This window comes from Rhinolophus sinicus, chromosome 3 (assembly GCF_057876585.1).
Source record: "Rhinolophus sinicus isolate RSI-liver-muscle chromosome 3, RSI-T2T, whole genome shotgun sequence".
Lineage (NCBI taxonomy): Eukaryota > Metazoa > Chordata > Mammalia > Chiroptera > Rhinolophidae > Rhinolophus > Rhinolophus sinicus.
In genome coordinates this window covers 34,246,146-34,265,938 of record NC_142503.1, presented here as the reverse complement: position 1 = coordinate 34,265,938, position 19,793 = coordinate 34,246,146, and the positions used below count along the sequence as shown (strand labels likewise).

The 19,793-nt window shown below is 38.1% G+C and overlaps 1 protein-coding gene across 1 annotated transcript; it reads left to right on the top strand.

Moving 5' to 3' along the window:
• The first annotated feature begins 9,897 nt into the window (after positions 1-9,897).
• On the top strand, positions 9,898-18,464 carry ESM1 (endothelial cell specific molecule 1). The gene is made up of 3 exons (XM_019742888.3): positions 9,898-10,400; positions 13,455-13,607; positions 16,901-18,464. Exons 1-3 carry the CDS (start codon positions 10,097-10,099, stop codon positions 16,996-16,998), a joined length of 555 nt encoding a protein of 184 aa, XP_019598447.1. The 5' UTR covers positions 9,898-10,096; the 3' UTR covers positions 16,999-18,464.
• The last annotated feature ends 1,329 nt before the right edge of the window (positions 18,465-19,793 follow it).

Below are 19,793 nucleotides of genomic sequence, written 5' to 3'. Positions count from 1 at the left end.
AAGAATTGGGGAAAACCCTCATAATAGCACGGCCTCCTAGGACATGGTTTCAGTCTATCATGGTTTGAGAATTAGGGAAATCCCTGAACAATACGGAGTGTAAGAAGAACTTTTAAGAGCAAAAGATATCTCAGTTGAAAATTTTCATTCGAGCATGGATGTCGTATCAGATTTGACTGCAGAATTTAAAAATTTATTAGAATTTTAAACCCATTTTGTTCATGGAGTGTTAAGTTCAGAGGATGAAGATATCTTGTCAAAAAGAAAACGTCCTCGGTTAGTGGTGCTTAGTAGTGATGATGAAGAAAACATTCAATACATACTAATATGTAATACTTTTGGTGAAAATTGCTTTAATAAAGATATTTCTCTTAATTACAAAAATATAATAGTATATATTTTTTAATTTTTGGAAACTAACCCCCTGTTTTGTACTAGTTCTTTGTTTCATATAACATGGATTCACATAACACGGCATTTTTAGGAATGTAACAACCATGTTATACAGGGCTTACCTGTACCTTCTAGGCCTATTTATGTTGTCGCACCATTTTTGTTTCTATGAAGAGAAATATTTAGTAATTTCCTAAACTGTAAATACTAATATATGTATACCCACTATAAGGCAAGGTTAAAAATACCAAACATTTAACAAATATTTAGTTAAAAAATAAATTATAAAATTCTAGGTTATCAAACGTGTCTTAAACTCTGGTTTCTTTAGCAGTTGAATAAACAACTTTTCCTGAACCACTTCTTAAATCAGACTTTTCCTAACGCTAAACTCAGAGCTCTAGTGTATTTGTAGCTAGAGAGGCTTCCTGGGACCACATTTATTGTTTCAACCTATTTCTGCTCTTTTCAGGTACTAAAGGTCTTTGATTACATATGTATGATAACTGCCCTAGCATGGGACTGTAGGTGGAGAAAGCGTTTCTTTGCATTTTGAAGATTTGGACCCTCCTAATTGAACATGGAATGCTCTAATGATATACCCTGTCCCTCAAAGGAGAAGCATATCTTCCTGCAACAGGTTTGTGTGGTATTCCAGTTGCAAGTGAACAGTTTTGAAGGTTCATCATGTAGGATTTTTTTGACAGAGTGAATCCCTCACAGTTTTTAGAAGAGGTTATATCAGAGGTAAGCATGCCTCGCACATCATCCATTTTTCAAACAGTTTTATTCAGTAGTTTCTTCTCAGGTCCCTTCAAAAGTGTCCATCAGTTATTCCCTGGTAGGATCAGATTATCCTACATTTTCTTATTTTCAGTGCAGGCTCTTATTTGCTCTTATTTGGATGTGGTATTCTTTTTTTTTTTTTTTTTTTTTTTTAAGATTTTTATTTATTTATTTATTTTATTTTTATTTTTATTTTTTATTGGGGAAAGGGTACAGGACTTTATTGGGGAACAGTGTGTACTTCCAGGACTTTTTTTCTAAGTCAAGTTGTTGTCCTTTCAGTCTTAGTTGTGGAGGGTGCAGCTCAGCTCCAGGTCCAGTTGCCGTTGCTAGTTGCATAGGGCACGGCACAGCCCACCATCCCTTGCGGGAGTCGAACCGGCAACCTTGTGTTTGAGAGGATGCACTCCAACCAACTGAGCCATCTGGGAGCTCAGTGGCAGCTCAGCTCAAGGTGCCGTGTTCAATCTTAGTTGCAGGGGGCACTGCCCCCCATCCCTTGCGGGACTCGAGGAATTGAACTGGCAACCTTGTGGTTGAGAGCCCACTGGCCCATGTGGGAATCGAACTGGCAGCCTTCGGAGTTAGGAGCATGGAGCTCTAACCGCCTGAGCCACCCGGCCGGCCCTGGATGTGGGATTCTTGAAAGGTGATCATTCATGGCCCTACTGAAGTGCCATTATTTTAAGTTAGTAAAATGAAGGCTTTAATATTTAAAAAATAGCTTGGCTTGATGGTCATCAAATTATCCACTTGTAATAACTGTTGACCCCTCATAGACTAGCTTTCTAGACTAGATAGACTACATGAAGGTTGAAATTTTGATTTACCATTTTGAGAACACTTTGAGTACAGAAAGCCAAAGTACGTTGGATTCCTTTCATTCTTGGAGACGTTGTTTGATGTTTTATTCAGTGAGTACTTCCTAAATATATTTATAAAGGAGATAGGCTCAGCATGTTGTCTGGAAGTGGTGGGATATACACAAGCTCATGATCCACTGTTAAGAAATGTAAGCTGGGTGTATGTGTGTGTGTGTGCGTGTGTGTGTGTGTGTGTGTGTGTGTACACTTTGAGAGTGGGATATTAAACTCAGGCTTTAAAGTACATATATCTTGTCTTAAAATACCTCTAGTCAGGCAAGTCAGGATATTTATCAGGCAGCTTGCAAGAGTAAAGTCCTCGCTTTCATCATGTAAAGCTCTAGTAGAAGATCAAAGATTGGTAAAACAATTCATGCTACTGCTAAGCAAACTGTTGATGGCGGGTCAACAAAAATGAATGTAAGTCTATTTAGACAACTACTATATTTCATTGAATCTAAGATGTTTTCAGTGTCATTTGTACCATTATTTTACATATCATTAAGGAAGAAAACTAATTCTTCCAATTAAACTCTGACATAATGCTTTTATATCACTAGAATTTTTACTTATATTACTGAAAGCAGTGTTTTAGGCTTGGCTGGATATAGATTTCTATAATTTAGAACTTTTGAGCATTCATAGGAAGGAAAATAGAAATTTAATAAATTGGATAAAATATTCCTACATTCATATCTGGCCCTTTTGAATCACATGTCAATGTCGTATCTTTTTCACAGAATATAGGCCCTGGGCCATCAAAATTAGGAGTAATGGAGAATTTATTAAAAGTCTAGCTCCACTATTGTCTTTGAGATTGTCTTCTAAGTCACTGGCACTGCATGTGCAGATAATGACAATTACATCAACTTCAGTGATGTTAAAGTGTGATGTGTGTCTTAAAATCAGTGGCATATGCTAAAAAAATTTAAAGTGTATAGTACAGTTAATAATCCTAGGCCAATCTCTTAAAGATAGGCTTTTCTTGTCAGAAATCTCTAGAGTAAAGACTAAGTAGTAATTCTGCTAACATGAAGAAATGTGATTGGATAAAGCCATTAGTCGACAGGTTTCTCAAATTTTGAGTGTGTCAGATCAAATGGGTTTATTCTTAGGCCCACCCCAGGCCCATGATATGGGAATGGCTGACTGTGGTACGTATTTTGATAAGGTCCCAGGACACTGTGCAGGTGGTCTGGGGACCTGTGCTTCAGGCACAGTGCACTGAGCCCTGTCTGGGGCACCCTCAGTGTACATACAGTAAGCTCTCAGACCATAGGCTTGGAGACTTCATGAAGTACATGGCAGCCAAAAGAAAACAGGATATTTTCGTTTTATTTCTTTAATTTTTGAACGAGGTCACAATGTGGCCCTTCTTTGGGACTATCCCAAGAAGAAAGAAGATATTTTAACACCAGATTAGAGAGTGAGTCTGCCAATTCCTTAAAAAGTTCTAAATAAAGGGGCTTGAAAGTTATGCTTCTTTTTCTCTTCTAGAGCTTACCTTTAAATTAAAACAAAAATTAATCATTTATTCAACCCACATATCATGTAAAGGCTAAGGCAAACTTGCTAGACAAACTGATAAGTCTGGTGAGGGTGGTCCTGATTACTATTTTATTGCATTATAAAAGAGGTCACTTTAAGGTTAGGTAAAGGAAATGCCATGCTATTTGAAAAGCAAAGTAGCAGAATCATTTCCTATGATTCTTGTGTTAATCAGAAATCCTAGTCTTTCCAAAATTCCTGGTGAAAATTCCAAATGTCTTAGCAATAACTTCTAACATGACTTTTTAAAACTATGTTCACTTATGCCAGATAGTTCTAATGTCTAAATGACTTCCAATGCCTAAACTAATTTTGTAGTCTTTTAGGAAACTGGTGATAGAAAACAAACAAACGGAAAACCTCCCTTCGCCTATAAAAGCAGTTTGTGAGTTGTTTAGTCATCCTGCACTGAGATGGGGCGAGGCAGGCTGCAGGGAGGGGTGGCTGAAGTCTTTCTAAGCAAGAATGTTGATGCTCAGCCATCCTGTGAATTAAGTGAATGAAAAACTGCCATTTGCAGGAGGTGAGGGGGATAGGAAATGGATGAGGCCTGAGATAGATAGCCACATGCTCATTGTGTGTGTGTGTGTGTGTGTGTGTGTGTGTGTGTGTGTGTGTGTGTGTTATACTTTGTCTTATAGAATAAGTAATAATGTTTTACAGCTGTGTGGTAATTTAGAGTTGATAACATGTTTTCACTTCTACATTCTCCTTTGATCTGCATAACATTTCTTTGAGAAAGGAATGGTGTTTCTATCCCTTATATTTTGCTGAAAAAAAATGACTTCCTGGTAATGAGGAAGGCTGGTTGGTGTCTTACACCAGGACAGATGGTAGAGCTGAGACTCGAACTCAGGTCTTCTGGTCCCAATTTGAGGGCTACTTTTGGTACTCACCCTGCTTCTCATCTATTAGGACAGTGCCTGGTGCTTCTAGATATGGCTTCCTACTGGAGGCAGAAGGACACTGGAATCTGACTGGAGTTTCTTGCAGATGCGTTCATAGACTCAGAACATTGATTTGAAAAAGAGCTAGCTATTAGGAAAACTTGCCTAACTCCTCACATTAGAACCTCCCAGAATTGGAGGCAAAGAGGAGAAGTAGGAAGCTAGGTAGTGAGAGCTCCTCACATGTTCCCAAGTCTAGACTTTCCCACTCTAAAAGATTTCCTAGCAGTGTGAATCCAAAGTTGGAGTTTCTAGATTTGGTGAAAGTTAAAAAACAACCTGATTGTGTGTTGGTTTACCGGGTAGACTCTACTGGTGCCAGAGCTCTGTAGATGGTGGCAAAGTTCTCTGAGGAGTGCCCAGAGATTTGGGGGTTGAAGTTTGTAGTAGAACCTGTGGGTGTCCTGTCCTGTCTTCTCAAACTCCCTCACACTCACCATTCTTGCAGGGATGTTTGCTGTAAGCAACTGTGATTGTCCCCACCCCAAATCAGAAGACCCCACGCAGACAAGAAGCATAATTAAAACAGGTTCACTTCACTTTATTCTTCTGAGCAGATGTAGGTTTTGTTAATTGCCTATAACATTGAATGCCCTTTTACTATTAAAATTGTCTTTATTAAGAATTGAAACTTAGAGAACTGAAAAGATATTTCTTTTGGGAAAATATTTACCCCAAGACATAAGATCAGTTTTAAAGAATGAAGCAAATCTTTAGAAATTTAGACCCTTGAAATAATAGTCATGATGTTCCTTTGGATCCTCTTGACTTGTTATTGAGGTAGAGAGGAGAGATGGGGAGGTGTGTGTCATGTGACTTGCCTAAAATCACATAGCTTGGTAGTAGCAGGGCTATTTCTAGAATTCCTACAAGCTATTCCCAGGGCAAGAGGCTCTGGGAGGAGTCCCCAGGGCCTGTGACAGCTGATCTGTGACTTCTGTGAAAGTCAATCAGTTTGGCAGATATGTTTCATCAGCATCCATCAACCAGAGGCGCTTTCATGAACTTCTTCTCAGGGTGGATGTGGTGCCACCAGACTCAAGGCTGAAAAGTCAAGAGGACAAAGTTGTTTAGTTGCACAATTGCTGACATGATGGGACTAAAGTCTCTGCTCAGATCCCATTCCATCTTCATCTGCTTCGGCTGCCTTTGGAAACCTCTCCTTCTCTCCCAGAAAGAAGCTTCATGGACTGCAGCTCAATCCAACCTTCCCAAGAACCTGGGCCTCTCTTTACTTCCCCTGGTGGAGAGAGAAAGAGAGGAAACACACTGGTGCCCATTTTAACTTACTTCTCTCTGAAAATGAATCTGGGAAATAGTTGGTTACATTTACATGTTTATTAAGTATTAAGTTCTTATGTGCTAGACCTTGTGCTAGGCACATGCAAAATTGCCACTAGCTGGTGCCAAAGTGGGAAGACTTTCAGATGGTGCCAAACAAAAACAAAAACAAAACAAAAAAATAAAGCCTTATACACCTAAATTTCTCTAGTTTCTTCTTGACAGTTTTCATCTTCAAGGTTGTCTTTGTAATTTAGTTTAAATAAAACCCATGTGGTAAAGAGGTTTGTGAGGAAGGCACAGTAAACATGGTACAATGTGACTTGACCATGAGGGTTTGGAAACTTTCCAGAGCCTTTCCCACTTTACCTATCAAAAAAAAAAAAAAAAAAAAAAAAAAAAAAAAAAAAAGAAAGCTTGGTATTTGGTTATAAGCAATCATAACATACAAAACAAAGCATAAAATACTAGTGCACATTACCTAGGCTTATTTTCCTGCTTGGCAAAATGCCAAGTTTAAGGGAAAAATTTAAAATGGTATTTTAAATGAACAGGGTATGCTATGTTGAATAGTTATTTGGTTTTTATCATTTCTCCAGCCCCCACTGCAGAAGGTTGCAGCTATACTTTGGACCCCAGATGGTATGGTTTGATCCATCATAGCTCGAACTTGTGTTTTCAGAGTTGTGAAAATGTTATGTGATCCCCCTTGGCCTTTCTCACTCTTTGACAATTGATGCACAGGCAGACCAAGGTTAGAGGTTTGTCAGCTCCAGCAAAAAGCAAGCCAACCAGGGTGGACTTCACACTCTCATATCAATAGCTTTGTCTTCACCTTAATTTTTTTTTTTTTTTTTTGCTGCAGATTAAAGTCGGCTCCTTGCTTACTCATGCTCCGATTTCCCAATCCTCTGTGATTATTGCTAACTTTCCTCATAAAACTGGTTGATCTAGGCTCAAGGCTGGAAAAGACAGAGAAACCGCTAGATAAAAAAAATCCCATAGGGATTGTGCTGGAACAAACAGTTTTTGTTGGGTCTTGGAAGGAATTGAAGGTTCCCTAAAATGAGTTGTTAGGTTTGTGAACTCTGTTGAGCATATTTTCTTCATTCCTCTGTGTATTGTTTTTGGTTTACTATTATTGCGGATTTGGTACCCTCAGCTGACATCTTCTCTGTTTAGTTGTCAGTAACCAAAGGTATTACCAAGTTTTAGAAATGGCAAAGATGGTTGTTCACAAGTTCCTCTTCACCTTCTTCCCCTCATCACTTGTGATTTTGACATTCAAAGGACTTTATTATTTCTTCCTTAAAGTCCTATGAAAGTTAAAAAGGCTCTTACTATTTTTTTATTTTTCTTTATTTACTGCCAACTCTGTGATGGCTATGTCTTAAAAATGAAGAAGAACCATCATTTTTTGAATATGTACTACTTGGTAGACGCTTTCGATCCCTTATCTTATCAATCCTACGGTAGCCCTACAAAGAAGGTATTATTAGCTCTATTGTACATCATGAGGAAATGGAGGCTCAGAGATGTAAACCAAGTTCCCAGTCCCTTAAGTAGAAAGGAGCAGAGCAGAGATTCAGGTCCAGCACTGTCAGAATCCAAAATTTATAGCAAGACCAAATTGGTGTGCAGGCTGGATCCAGTCCATAAGAAATGAAGGCACATATAATGTTTTCTAATTTGAATCAAATACTGGCAAACATTTAAAAATTATGGTATTACATTGAAACATCTGGATTCCAGCTTCTCTTTAAAAAAATTAGGAAACAGTACAGTGGACTCATATTCCTGCATGGCAGCAGTCAGCCAGCACTAAGGAATGGCTGCTTCCTTTAATGGAAGCATATGCTAGCAGGTGGGCAAAATCCACTCTTTTCCCACTGCATTACACCTGATATAGCTTACTACCTCACCCACCTGAGTCACCTGTTTGGCACCTGTGTTTGATTTTTCAATCCTTATTCTAGTCTCTAGAAACAGTCTGTCTCAGGGTTGAAGTCCTGGCTTCACCATTTGCTAACTGTGTGACTTTGGACAAGGGCACTTAACCCCTTAAGGCCTCAGTTTTCTCATCTCTATGATGGGGTTAAGAACAGTGCCTAGCTTATAAGGTTGTTTTGAAAGTTAAATGTGGTAATCCATATACAGTGCTTTGCATGGTATCAGGCACATAGTAAGATTTCTATAATGGTTAAATGTTATTATTAACCACGATTCCAATTAACTATTCTCTCCTGTGAAAGAGTTGTTCTGTAAAGTTGGAACAAGAAACTTTTTCCAAGATCAGCCTAAATTGTGAACTAGACCATCAGAACCATTGGCAATGGAATCATGATTGTGTTGTAATAAGCAATAGTGTGACATGATTCAAGTTCAATCTCTGACATTATGGGGACCTTGGGAAAAATTTTTAACCTCTTTCTGACTCAGTTTTCTCATTTGCAAAATGGTCATGATAATAGTACCTACCTCATAAGGCTGTGGTGAGGAGCAAGTGAGTTACTACATGTAAAATATTTCAGAATGATGTGTGACACAAATTACATACTCAGTAAATGTTACCCACTATTGAAAACAATAAATCAGAGAGTGCCACTTGCTAAGTATGTGTTTGCTTTTGGGAGATGAAAATAGAATATTTCAAATTGGATTGTCATGGAAAATTTGGAAGCTAAAACTTGTCTTCATTTCCCAGGTGAAGGAACTCAATTCCCTGTAGTCCCTGTTCCCCTGTCCTCCTAAAGTTGCACTTTCAAAGGCTACCCTAACCATCAAGTCACACCCATCACTGTCTGCCTCATCTTCTAGAGGGGACAAGAATTTTAGAGATCAACTAGCCTAACATTGTCAATTCTTGAAAGAGGAGGCTGAGGCTGAGAAACAAGTCACAAATTTGTTGTGACTTGTCCACAACAAATTTGTGACAGACCAAGAGTTATCAACTTTGTTGGGTGTGTATTTACTAATGACATTGGGTTTATATCTATTTTGACAAGTGGAGGGTGGTTCTTGGAATCCAACCTGTGACTGGTATAGGACTCTCCTCTTTCCTCTTTCACCTTACTCTTTCTGCCCTATAAACCTTGCTTAACAAGGTCCTGGACTAGTTAATACTGTAAGAGGACGCTCTGTCTTCTCCACTGGGACCTAGGCCCTTTGACCCTCCATAGCATGAAGACCTGGTTTCGTGTTGGGTAATGTTTTCCCTTCCCTGTGACTTGCCTCTCTGGGCCCTGCTCCGATTTCCCTGCTGGTTCATTTGTTTCCTTGGGCTGGCTGCCGTGTTTGGTGGTTTTTAGTGAGGGATCTGATCGATGCCAGGAGGTGAGGGGAAGGACTGAATGGGCTCAATCATTGGACAAGCAGACACAGTGATGGATGAGCCTTCTCCCCAGGGAGGTTTGGGTCAGGAGAAGTCCACCTGATAAGTTTTTCCAGAATTGAGTAACCCAGACACAGTATCAGCCGCATCTTGCCTCTTTAGTGGTTTTTGTACTGATTTTAAAGGAAATTTATAGCTGCTGTTCCACATCTTACTAGGAATAAAGCTATATGCACGATAAACTTAGATCTATGCGATATGAATTGTTTTAGAAATAACATTTGAAGAGAAGGGTGGGAGGAAGGAAACGACGATCTTTAAAAAAATCCCTTTCAAAATATTTTCTTTCTTCTAAGTATTGAAAAGGCACACTATAACCCTTTCTTTTTCCAAGTGATCTCATAGCTATTTATTGAGGGGAAATACCAAATGTTTATTTTTTTTAAAGGAGCTTCTTCACTGCTGATGATTCATGCCGATATCATTTTCCTCCTGACTACAGGAGCTCTGGAGACAAAGCTATACCCCAAGTGATATGCGGGTGTCAGAGCGATTCCTGCCCTGAAGGGGGGTATGCAACCTTCTTTATTCCCCCTTCGCAGACGTCCTTGAGCTCTTGAGACGGATGTGAGCGAGTTTTTTAGTCCTCATGCAAAACAACCATCTAAACATAACAGATGACATCAGCTTGGGCTTTTCAATTCCTGGATGGCAGCAGCGTGTTAATCCAGCCTTCATCCTGGATTTCATAAACTAAAACAAGAGAGCCTGGCAGGAGGACAGCGCTGCTGCTGGGTTGAGGAAATTGATGACGGGGAAGCATGCGGGCAACCCAGTGTATAAAACTCATAAACGTGTAGGCAGAGGCTCAGCTACCACTTTGGACGGCTGCTTCCCACCAGCAGAGACCACACTGAGGGAAGCTGAACCCCAGCCCGCAGGGAGACATGAAGAAGAGCCTCTTGCTGCTGGCCACCCTCCTTGTCCCTGCGCACCTGGCGACGGCCTGGAGCACCAAGTATGCGGTGGATTGCCCTGAGCGTTGTGACAGTAACGAGTGCAAAAGCAGCCTGCGCTGTAAGAGGACAGTGCTTGACGACTGCGGCTGCTGCCGGGTGTGCGCGGCCGGGCTGGGAGAGACCTGCTACCGCACGGTCTCAGGCATGGATGGCGTGAAGTGTGGCCCGGGGCTGAGGTGTCAGTTTTACAGTGAGGAGGATGATTTTGGTGACGAGTTTGGTATCTGCAAAGGTAAAAAGTGACCCCTTGCTTCCTGCCTAGGGCACACTGAGGGCTTTTAGCTAGTGTGGGAGGTGAGAAGCCTTTCCTCCTAGACAGCGGGGGAGAAAATGCAGGTGGGTTAGGGGCAAGGCCCACGCAGGTGTTGTTACAGGGAGCACGAGGGCAATTCTGCAAATAGCAGTGGAACCTCGTGTGCAGGAAACCACAGAAAGAAATACAGCATTTCATGCATTGTGTTTGGGAGAGTTAAGGAAAAATGTTGCAATGGAAGTTTGTGTTGTCTTATTTTCTGGAAAACTTTAGAAACCTGATAGGTCATCTGTTATGGGGGGTTTAGGTGCTACCTCTCCAGCAAGCGGTGATTACAGAGGGCGGCACTAGATAACCTCTTGGAGTGCTGTCTAGCCCTGGGGTTTAGTGGTTCTTTGATGTTGAAAGCCTTGGCAGGATGGAGGGCATCTCTCAAGCTCAAATATTTTTGATGAACACTAAATGCACTTTGTGAAATAGGGTGGACTTAAGTCATCTAAAAAAACGACTCACATTCTTGGCAGAGGGTATCCTGAAGTATAAAACAAACCTCATTCCACTTTATAAAGGTTTTGGGTCATCTAGAAAAATAGTAGATGGTGTAAGACAGGCAAAAATAACAGTAAACAAAAATAAATATTGGAAGTCTGTAAAGAATGAGGTTGGCAGTATTACAGACTTAAAAAGAAAAACTTCATTAGGTTGAAATGATAGGTAAACAATGTAGTTAAGCATTTGTAGAATTGATTTCAAACTTAGTGACTATAGTTTAAAATGTTTAACATGTTTAAAATGTTGAGAACCTAAAGAATGGTAATTTTAAAATAGTCTCTATGGATACCTTATCATCTCATCATTAAGAGCTATTATTAAGATGTAACACCTATGCTATAGCCCCATTCGTCAGTTTTATAATACAAAAAAGCTTTTAAAATTATTAGAGGGTCTGGGAAATTTCTAAATAATTCTTATATTTTATGTATTTAATACAATTGTATGCTTTTATGAATGATAATCACCCATTAATTCTCCTACCTTTTAGACAAATATTTTAACACCTTAATTATTTTTTAATCCACAAAACATATTAAAGGTTAGATAATGCTTGAATTATTAAGATAATTTTATTTTTTGGTTAGCTTATTTTTGTTTATAATCAATACAAGGTAGAATACTGAAGAAACATTTTCTTTGGTGAACATTCACAAACATTGCTTTCAACTGAATAGGATCAGTATTTTCTGTAAATTATAGGGCTTATCAGCCAAGAACACAGTACTTCACATAAGGAAATTAGGGAGGAAGTGGTTAACACAATCATACTTAGGATACAGCAAGTATATGCAGTGGATTGCTTTTTCTCTTGGCATAAAAATTGCCTCTGTAAATGTGATTGTAAATGCACAGTCACATATGGATAAAGAAACAAGCTGTAAGGCATCCAGAGTCTTTAGCACTCTAGTACTGGTATTCCACTGAATGATTGAGGGAGCTGTTAATGAGATACATTTTAAAAAAGATATTTAGGACTGCCCTTTCTGACATCCTTCAGATTGCAAGCCAGTCTAGTTTGGAACATTTGCCTCTCTGCTGGAAATAGTGAGCCTGGGTGAACTTCAACAACTCTAGAGAGAGACATTACATTATCTGTTGCTATAGGCTAACTCCTACCGCCTTCAGCTTTTTTATAGAACATTCCTATGAAAACCGTATATATACACTTCAGCTGCATAGCCAGATGTTTTCTAAATATTCAGGTGTTTGGCATTGTGTTGTCTAGATAACAATCAGCCAGCCAACACATAATTATTGAACACCTAATATATCTGCCCAGGGGATACAATAGGAGTATAACTAAGAATTTGGCTAATGTTTTTGTTTTCAACATCACTGGAGATACAGTCAAATCTCAATCTTATGTGTTTTTCTGCAAGAGGCTTTTTCAGGATTCTCTTTAAGGACTATTCTTCCCGGCAGAGGGGAATGCTTTTAAACCAGGTTCTCTGCAATCTGAGGGGTGCTAAAAAGAACAATCCTATATCTTTTTAAAAAATGTATTTTATTTATATTTCTCTTGATCGTTCTGTGGAATATTACATTATTAAAGACTCAGATGCGACACAACTTGTTTTTCTACCCATATGTAATTGTACATTTGTAAGGATATTCTCATGCCAAGAGAATAAATATTCTACGTCTTGGCTGTTAAAGATGGGCATGCCTTTTGAAACACTATTTATCTCATGAAAACCATTCATTTTAAATTAATGAGTTTGTCCTCTTTTTCTCAATTTTGTGTTTTAGTCTAAGTACAAAACCATTGAAGTTCTAAAAGCTGCCAGAATTTGGTAGGCATATAAGTAAATTCTCAGCTTTCTTGTTCATTTATAATAGCATTTTAGCTTTGCAGAGGGTTTTCCTAGGGAATCCTCGTAACATCTGAGGGCGTTAGGTAAGTTGTACTGACATTTTGACAGACAATAAACTTGATAAGAGTTGGAACAGATTGAGGATTGATCACTGCATGGAGAGCTGAGATGTCAGCCCTTGCAGCCTCTGGTTAGTTTGAAGCCTTGTCCTCTTTACCTTTGAAATAGTAAATTGTCTGTGAATACAATCGATTCAAAGACAGCATGACATCTTGAGGAGCTGATGCATATGTCTGTTCAATTGCTCACCTTCACTGAGCTGTCACAGAAGTAACCTATGAGAACCTATTTATTGGTATCTAAGAAGAAAATAAACAGAATTAAGACTGACTCAAGGGTATTCGTTAACGTGTAGTTGTCTTCAACTCAACTTCACAGCACTGCACAACTGAGGCGTCCACCATCTGGTCTTAGGTGATTTCACATTTGTGACTTAAAGTTTCAATTTTCAAAGTCTGTTTTTTGGGGGAAGAATTAGGTTTTACCTTACAGTCAAGATTCATGAGGTTTGTTCAAACCCTGAGGCTATGCATACAGAGCCTGTTAGACTGGAGGCTTATGTACAACAAGTAGCTCTTTCTCTAAACCTTCCCTTTGCCCTCAGACTGCCCCTACGGCACCTTCGGGATGGAATGCAAGGAGACCTGCAACTGTCAGTTGGGCATATGTGACAGGGTGACCGGCAAATGTCTCAAATTCCCCTTCTTTCAATATTCAGTAGCCAAGTCTTCCAACAGGAGATTTGTTTCTCATACAGGTAAGAATTGATTCCAATATAAACATTGAAACAATAGTCTCATTTTCAGTTTGGATAACTTAAAAGATATCAATGAGTAGAATAAGACGTCAATTTAAATGATTTTCTTTCCTTTACTAAGAGGAAAAGTAGGTGGTGTTCAGTTTGGTTGCTGTTTTTTAAAAAAGGTCTCAGTAATTTTAAAGATTATATAATTTCTCATAAAATTTTCTGTTTATATGATTATCAAAAAACCTGTAATAAAAAGTAACCAACTAAGACATACAAAGTTTTTATAATTCTTCAGTGATCTGTTTTATATACGTACTAGACAAAGCTACTTCTCTCCCAACTGCACATTGAAAAAGTACTGTGAGGAATTTATTGGATAAAGTTTAAGGGCCAAGATAAAAATTTAGAACATTTCTTTTTTTCTTTTATTTTTTGGCCAAATGGAAGCATTTAAATGGAATAATTCCAAGCATGTGTTTTTAAATGGATTTTGGACAGGATAAGAGATAGTATCTGTGAAATTTGGGAACTCTCTCTAAACCTTTGAATGAAATTGTAGTGAAACTTGCATGCTGCTTGTTAGTGCATGAGTATTTCTTACACAATTACTAGAATGTGTAAATTACACAGCGTATGAGGCTATGCATATATTCGGTTATCTTGCTGAATAAATGGCCAGTACAGTAAAGCTTCATTAAATTGAAGTAGCTCATTTAAAACAACATGCAGCCATAGCAACTGCTAGTATCAGTAAATGACACACATTTTTCCCTTTTGTATGATACTTGGCAATCCAAATCTATTTTTTTTTTTTTCTTCTTTTTCTTTTTCCAAATCTATTTTATTTAGTTTTTTTTTTCCTGGTCCTTTGCAGTTCAAGTTAATTAAGATTTGAAATACTTGGCAAATATATTTCCCAGCTTAACGTCCTTCTTACACATCGGTACAATTAAGCATATTAAGATAAAGGGGAAATGTTGTGCTCTTAAGTGAATTATTATTAAGTATGGCTATGCCCTTAAACATTAATTTAAAATGAAAACTTGCTTTTAAACCTATTAGGTGAGTAACTTTATGAATATTTGATCTGGGAATCGAGATTATTATTAACATTTTAAATACTTATGACTTGTCCCTACAGTCCTTGAAAAGCAAAATGGAAGAAGATTGAGTTTTAAGACCAATTTTTTTTATTATTATTGAGGTGATAGTCACATAACATAAAATTAACTGTTCATTTTAAAGTGAATAGTTCAGGCATTTACTACATTCACAACATTGAATAGCCACCATCTCTAAATAGTTCCAGAACCTTCATCAGCCCCAAATAAAACTCCAGTACCCATGAAGCAGTTTCCTCCATTCCTCACTTCACTCCAGACCCTGGCAACCATAAATCTACTTTCTCAGACCTAGAATTTTTTGACTGATGTGACCACTTGTAGTGCAGGTTTGAAACCTATTGTATCAGTCAAGTTAACTGCCTCAAGTGCTTGCAACTTCTCTTATTTTGCTTTCTTAAAACTGAAGGCTTAAAAGAACTTTGAAGAAACAACTTTCATATCCCTCTTCACTCATTTGAAGTTGCACCTAAATTTGTTCCACCAGGAGAGAATGGACTCCTTTATGAATCTTTGTTGATATTTGGGATGAATGTCTGGGAGGCTATGAGAGCTCCTTTGGAAGAATCCTTGATGACAAAACTGTTCTCGGTGTCTCACTTGCATCCCTGCTGCACACGCAGCAGCATATCCTCTTCTCCACAGGACTGTTGTGCAGTCTCTTTCCCTCGGGCCTTTCTCTCATTTGCGTGCAGGTTCTGCAAATATCTTGACTACTATGTAGATGCCTTAGAAACAGATATTTTGCTGAGTGGAAGTGACATTATGGTTACATAAAAAATATTTCTATACCCAAATTAGGTATCAAGATTCTTATTAGAAATTTATGGAAAAAGCATTTTCTGGCCTAACGTGTTTCCTTTCGTTAGCTAAAAGAGCAACAAAAGATGATTATGAGTATAATCTTGGTCCACCTCAGTCAAGTTCAGGACGGAGAGCACAATGTTCTAAAGACCTTGTGGAGACCCTCCCCTGGGGCCCTGCCTTCACTTGTACAGTATCTGCATGGGAGTTTCTGGGGTTCATGTGCTATAGTGTTCATGTGATGAGGCTTGGGGCCTCAATCCTGCCTTAGGCTTCACATCACCTCTGCACAAACCTGTTTGGGCCTAGCCTTTCTCAATGGCTCCAAGGTTCCTCAGCAGAGGGACTTGCGGAAGTCCCTTCCATATCCTGATTACATGAGGTTGTCTTCTCTAACTGTCTACCTGTTGGCTGCTATATTCTTGGTAAGTGGGCTTCTTGGCTTCCTCTCTCCATTTGTTGTTGTTGTTGTTGTTGTTGTTGTTGTTGTTGTTGTTGTTCTTCTTCTTCTTCTTCTTCTTCTTCTTCTTCTTCTTCTTCTTCTTCTTCTTCTCCTCCTTCTCCTTCTTCTTCTTCTTCCTCTTCCTCCTCCTCCTCCTCCTCCTCTCTCTAACTCTCCCTCTCCCTCTCTCTCTCAGAGTGAGCTTTCCAACTTTCCAAGACTGGAAATTCACAAGCAACTTTTTTGGGGGTGATGGAGGGGCAGTAAGATCTGGATTGTTTCATGAGTTTACACATATTTGTCTGCCAGCCTGCACTAATCTTATAGCTTCCATTCCAGTATGTGCGCAGCTGAAGCAAACACATCTCACTACTCTTAGAAGCAGAAAAATTTCATTTTAGAAAATTATAAATATTATAAACTTTTACAGAAAGCAAGAACTATCTTTATAAAAGTTCTGCCCTTTGGTCTTCCTTCTGCCTTCTGGAGCTATACCAAGAAATGAATCCCCTTCATAGAACAGTATAAAAATCTTACTAGAGGTCTATCATCACAGCATTTGCTCATTCCACAAGTATTTATTAAGTTCTTGCTATATTCCAGGCATTGTAGCAGTAAACAAAACAAAGTCCCTGCCTTTATGCAGCTGATATTTTAGTGGTAGATAGAGACAATACAAAAAAAAAAGAAAAAGATAAATGCACATATAAGATAATGTCAGGTGATGATATGTGTATGAAGAGAAATAATTCAAGAGGGTGCTATCTTAAATGGGAGGTGCTAACTGATACAAAGTGGGTGAATACAGTTAGCATTGATTCTGAATCTGTTAAAGATTTCATTGTAAATCCACTGTAATACAAAAATAAGACAAAACTGTACTTGATCTTGGAGTTATAAAAGTTGGACATGACTTGTATTCCTTCTAATTTCAGAGCATGACATGGCATCTGGAGATGGCAATGCTGTGAGAGAACTTGTGAAAGAGAATGCTGCCCGGTCTCCTGTAATGAAATGGTTAAATCCACGTTGATCCTGGGTGGGATTTCCAAGAGAAGACTATTTTAATGATCATTCAACACACGGCCAACATTTTAGGAACTGTTTAGATTATAGCATATGGACATGTAATTTTCAGAGACCAAGTGTGATTCAGGGTGGGTCCAAAAAAAAAAAAAGTAGGCTACTAACAATCCATAAAATGCATATGACAACACTTAGATATTTGTTAAATATTTGAATGCATATAGATTTGTTAAATAAGTGTTTATAGTAATACTGAAGAACTAAAAATGCAGTTTAGATAATCTTAACATGGAGGCAGGTCAGCCAAAGAAAAAGCCACCCAAAGCTGAAGACCATAGTGAGTCCATGGTTCTCGGATACACATTCACATTGGGATATGGGATTGAGAAAGAGTTAGGAGCAAGAGAAGGTGGGGTGTGGTAGAAGAGTATGATACTTAGGTCTTCCTGGTCATAGCTTCAATAGAATTTAATTGTTCTTCTTTCTTTGTTTTTGTTTCTCTTTTTACTTCGGGAAGAGTCAAAATAAAACCATTCCTGAAAGAAGTGGGATGATTGAAGCTTGTAAGAGTTTGAGTAGAGCCTCAAACTGAGGCAGGTTTCAAAGGGCTGCTAACGTAGTTCCCAGGTTATCTTATCTGAAGAATGGTTCTGGGCAGAGGGCAAACATACACTTCCATAAATGGTTTTCAAGAATGCCACCTCAGATTGAGAGGGCTAGGAGGTATTTTGCCCACTTGGGGGAGTTGTGAAGGTAAATATTTATATATTTTTGTAAACAATTACATTAGTACGAGTCATCCTCCATGCCCTTATTTATGGCCCTCTTGAAACAATGAACATAATGTTGTTTGTTTAAAATGGTTAGACTAAAGGGGAAACTCTATAACATTTTCAAAGATCCAAGGCATGACAAATTTGTTATTAATAATTATAGTAACATTAACAGCAAAAAGCATAGGAGAAACCTAGAAAACTATAGTCACTGGATTTATAAAATGTCAAACAATAAGGACCAGAGCAAATTTATTTGAAAGTAAGTGCAGTAAAAAGAAATAAAAGTAAGTTCACTGACAGATGAATTTTAAATTTAAAGTAGAAAATGCTTTTAGGGAGGTTTGGAAAAGAGTCAATTTTCAGCTGAAAATGTCAACTTTAAAATATAGTTCATTTTCATATATTTCCCCTTTAAACTTAGTTGATAAGTGGAATTATGAGTATACTTGGGAGGATCTTAGCACAAGCAGCAATGTTGTACTGGGTATTATTAGGAAATATTTGCAGAAGTATTTTATTTGAAGTAAAGACTTATTTAAGAATTGTTTCACTATTTACCTATATTTTATTCTCAAAGTTTGCCAACAAAGTTGTGAATATGTGTATAGGAGGGTCTTTGAATGTAAACTGAATAAACTGTTAGGATTTGTTTTAAAAGAACATGTTTATGATTGTTCAATAAAAAAACAAGACAGCTGTTCTGAGTCCATTCATGATTTCATTAAACTGATAAAAGTTGTTTAAATGATTCAGTCAATAAATAGGAACTTTTTCATGCATATTAAAGGGCAGGATTCTAAACTGAATTTTCTGCTACACATGAGCATCTTCTCTCAAAACATGAGACCGGAATATTTGTTTCTTTTCCTCACATTTTTGGTCTACTTATGCTTTAGAGCTTCCTAGAAATTGTGTCCTAATATATTAACCCCTTCTACATAGGCAACACAAAAAAGAAAAAAGATGAACACTTCTGTTGATATTTGAAAGTGTTTACAATTTAGAAGGCACAGACAAACCTTTTAGTGCCTATAAAAGAATAGACATACAGCTTTGAAGCTTGAGAGTATCATATCCAAGAAGAGCATATTTCACTCAGCCTGATGGACAAATTATGAAAACATTTTAAGTGAATTGATACAATACTAGAAAAAAAATTATATCTGTATTAGGAAAACCATCCATTTTGCCTGAATTAATCTTTTTTCTTTTTTTAATGGGAGAAATGATGTGAATAAGACAGTTACATTAATGCAAGATATTAATAATATTATCAAATAAAAACAGAAAGCACTGAAAATCTTTACTTTCTTCAGTGTGCAATGAAATTTCAGGATATGCTCTCAGGGAGTGAGGTTACTTATAGGTCTACCGCCTTGGCCAGAAGCCCCGGCCACAGTCCAAACGTCCCTTTGGGATAGTGTGGACAGTGGAAAAAGAGCTAGACCTAGCAAAGACTTGCCTCTCTTCTGGTTCTGTAGCAACCACCTGTGTGACCGTGGGTGACAAAATCAAACCAAGGTGGGCTCATCTGCTCTCAGCGACAGGTGTGTTTTCTAGCTGCCCAGCTTAATGCCACGGGGGCCTCTGTACTCTTCACTCCAAGTGCCAGTACCTGTCTATCCCAAATTGCTCTGTAGTCTTCTGACTCTATTCTTCATAGCAGTGGTCTCCAAAATCTTTGGATTTTGCACACTTTTTTGATTGCAATATTTTTGAGCATGCAATTTTAAACTTATGCATAGTATTGTATTGATACATTATGTTCCTTATAAAACATACACCCAAACTAGAAAATTTTTAAAGGATGTGCTATAAATATAAATAGAAGTTCTGAAATTTTCTTCCTGCACCACAGAGAATCATTCTGGTAAACACTTGAGATGCAAAAGAATGTGCCACAGGTCTGTGGTCTCCAGTGAGACCCTACATCATCTGATACTGAAGAGAAAGCAAGTTGGCATATACTCCATATAATAAATATTTCTGGAATGAATGAATGGATGAGTGGGTGAGTGGAAGGATG

Excerpts from the sequence above, each read along its gene's own strand:
- ESM1 (XM_019742888.3), top strand. The coding sequence starts at position 10,097 with ATGAAGAAGAGCCTCTTGCTGCTGGCCACCCTCCTTGTCCCTGCGCAC. Across the intron at positions 10,401-13,454 it reads CGAGTTTGGTATCTGCAAAG|ACTGCCCCTACGGCACCTTC; the intron begins GTAAAAAGTGAC and ends CTTTGCCCTCAG. Across the intron at positions 13,608-16,900 it reads GAGATTTGTTTCTCATACAG|AGCATGACATGGCATCTGGA; the intron begins GTAAGAATTGAT and ends TTCTAATTTCAG.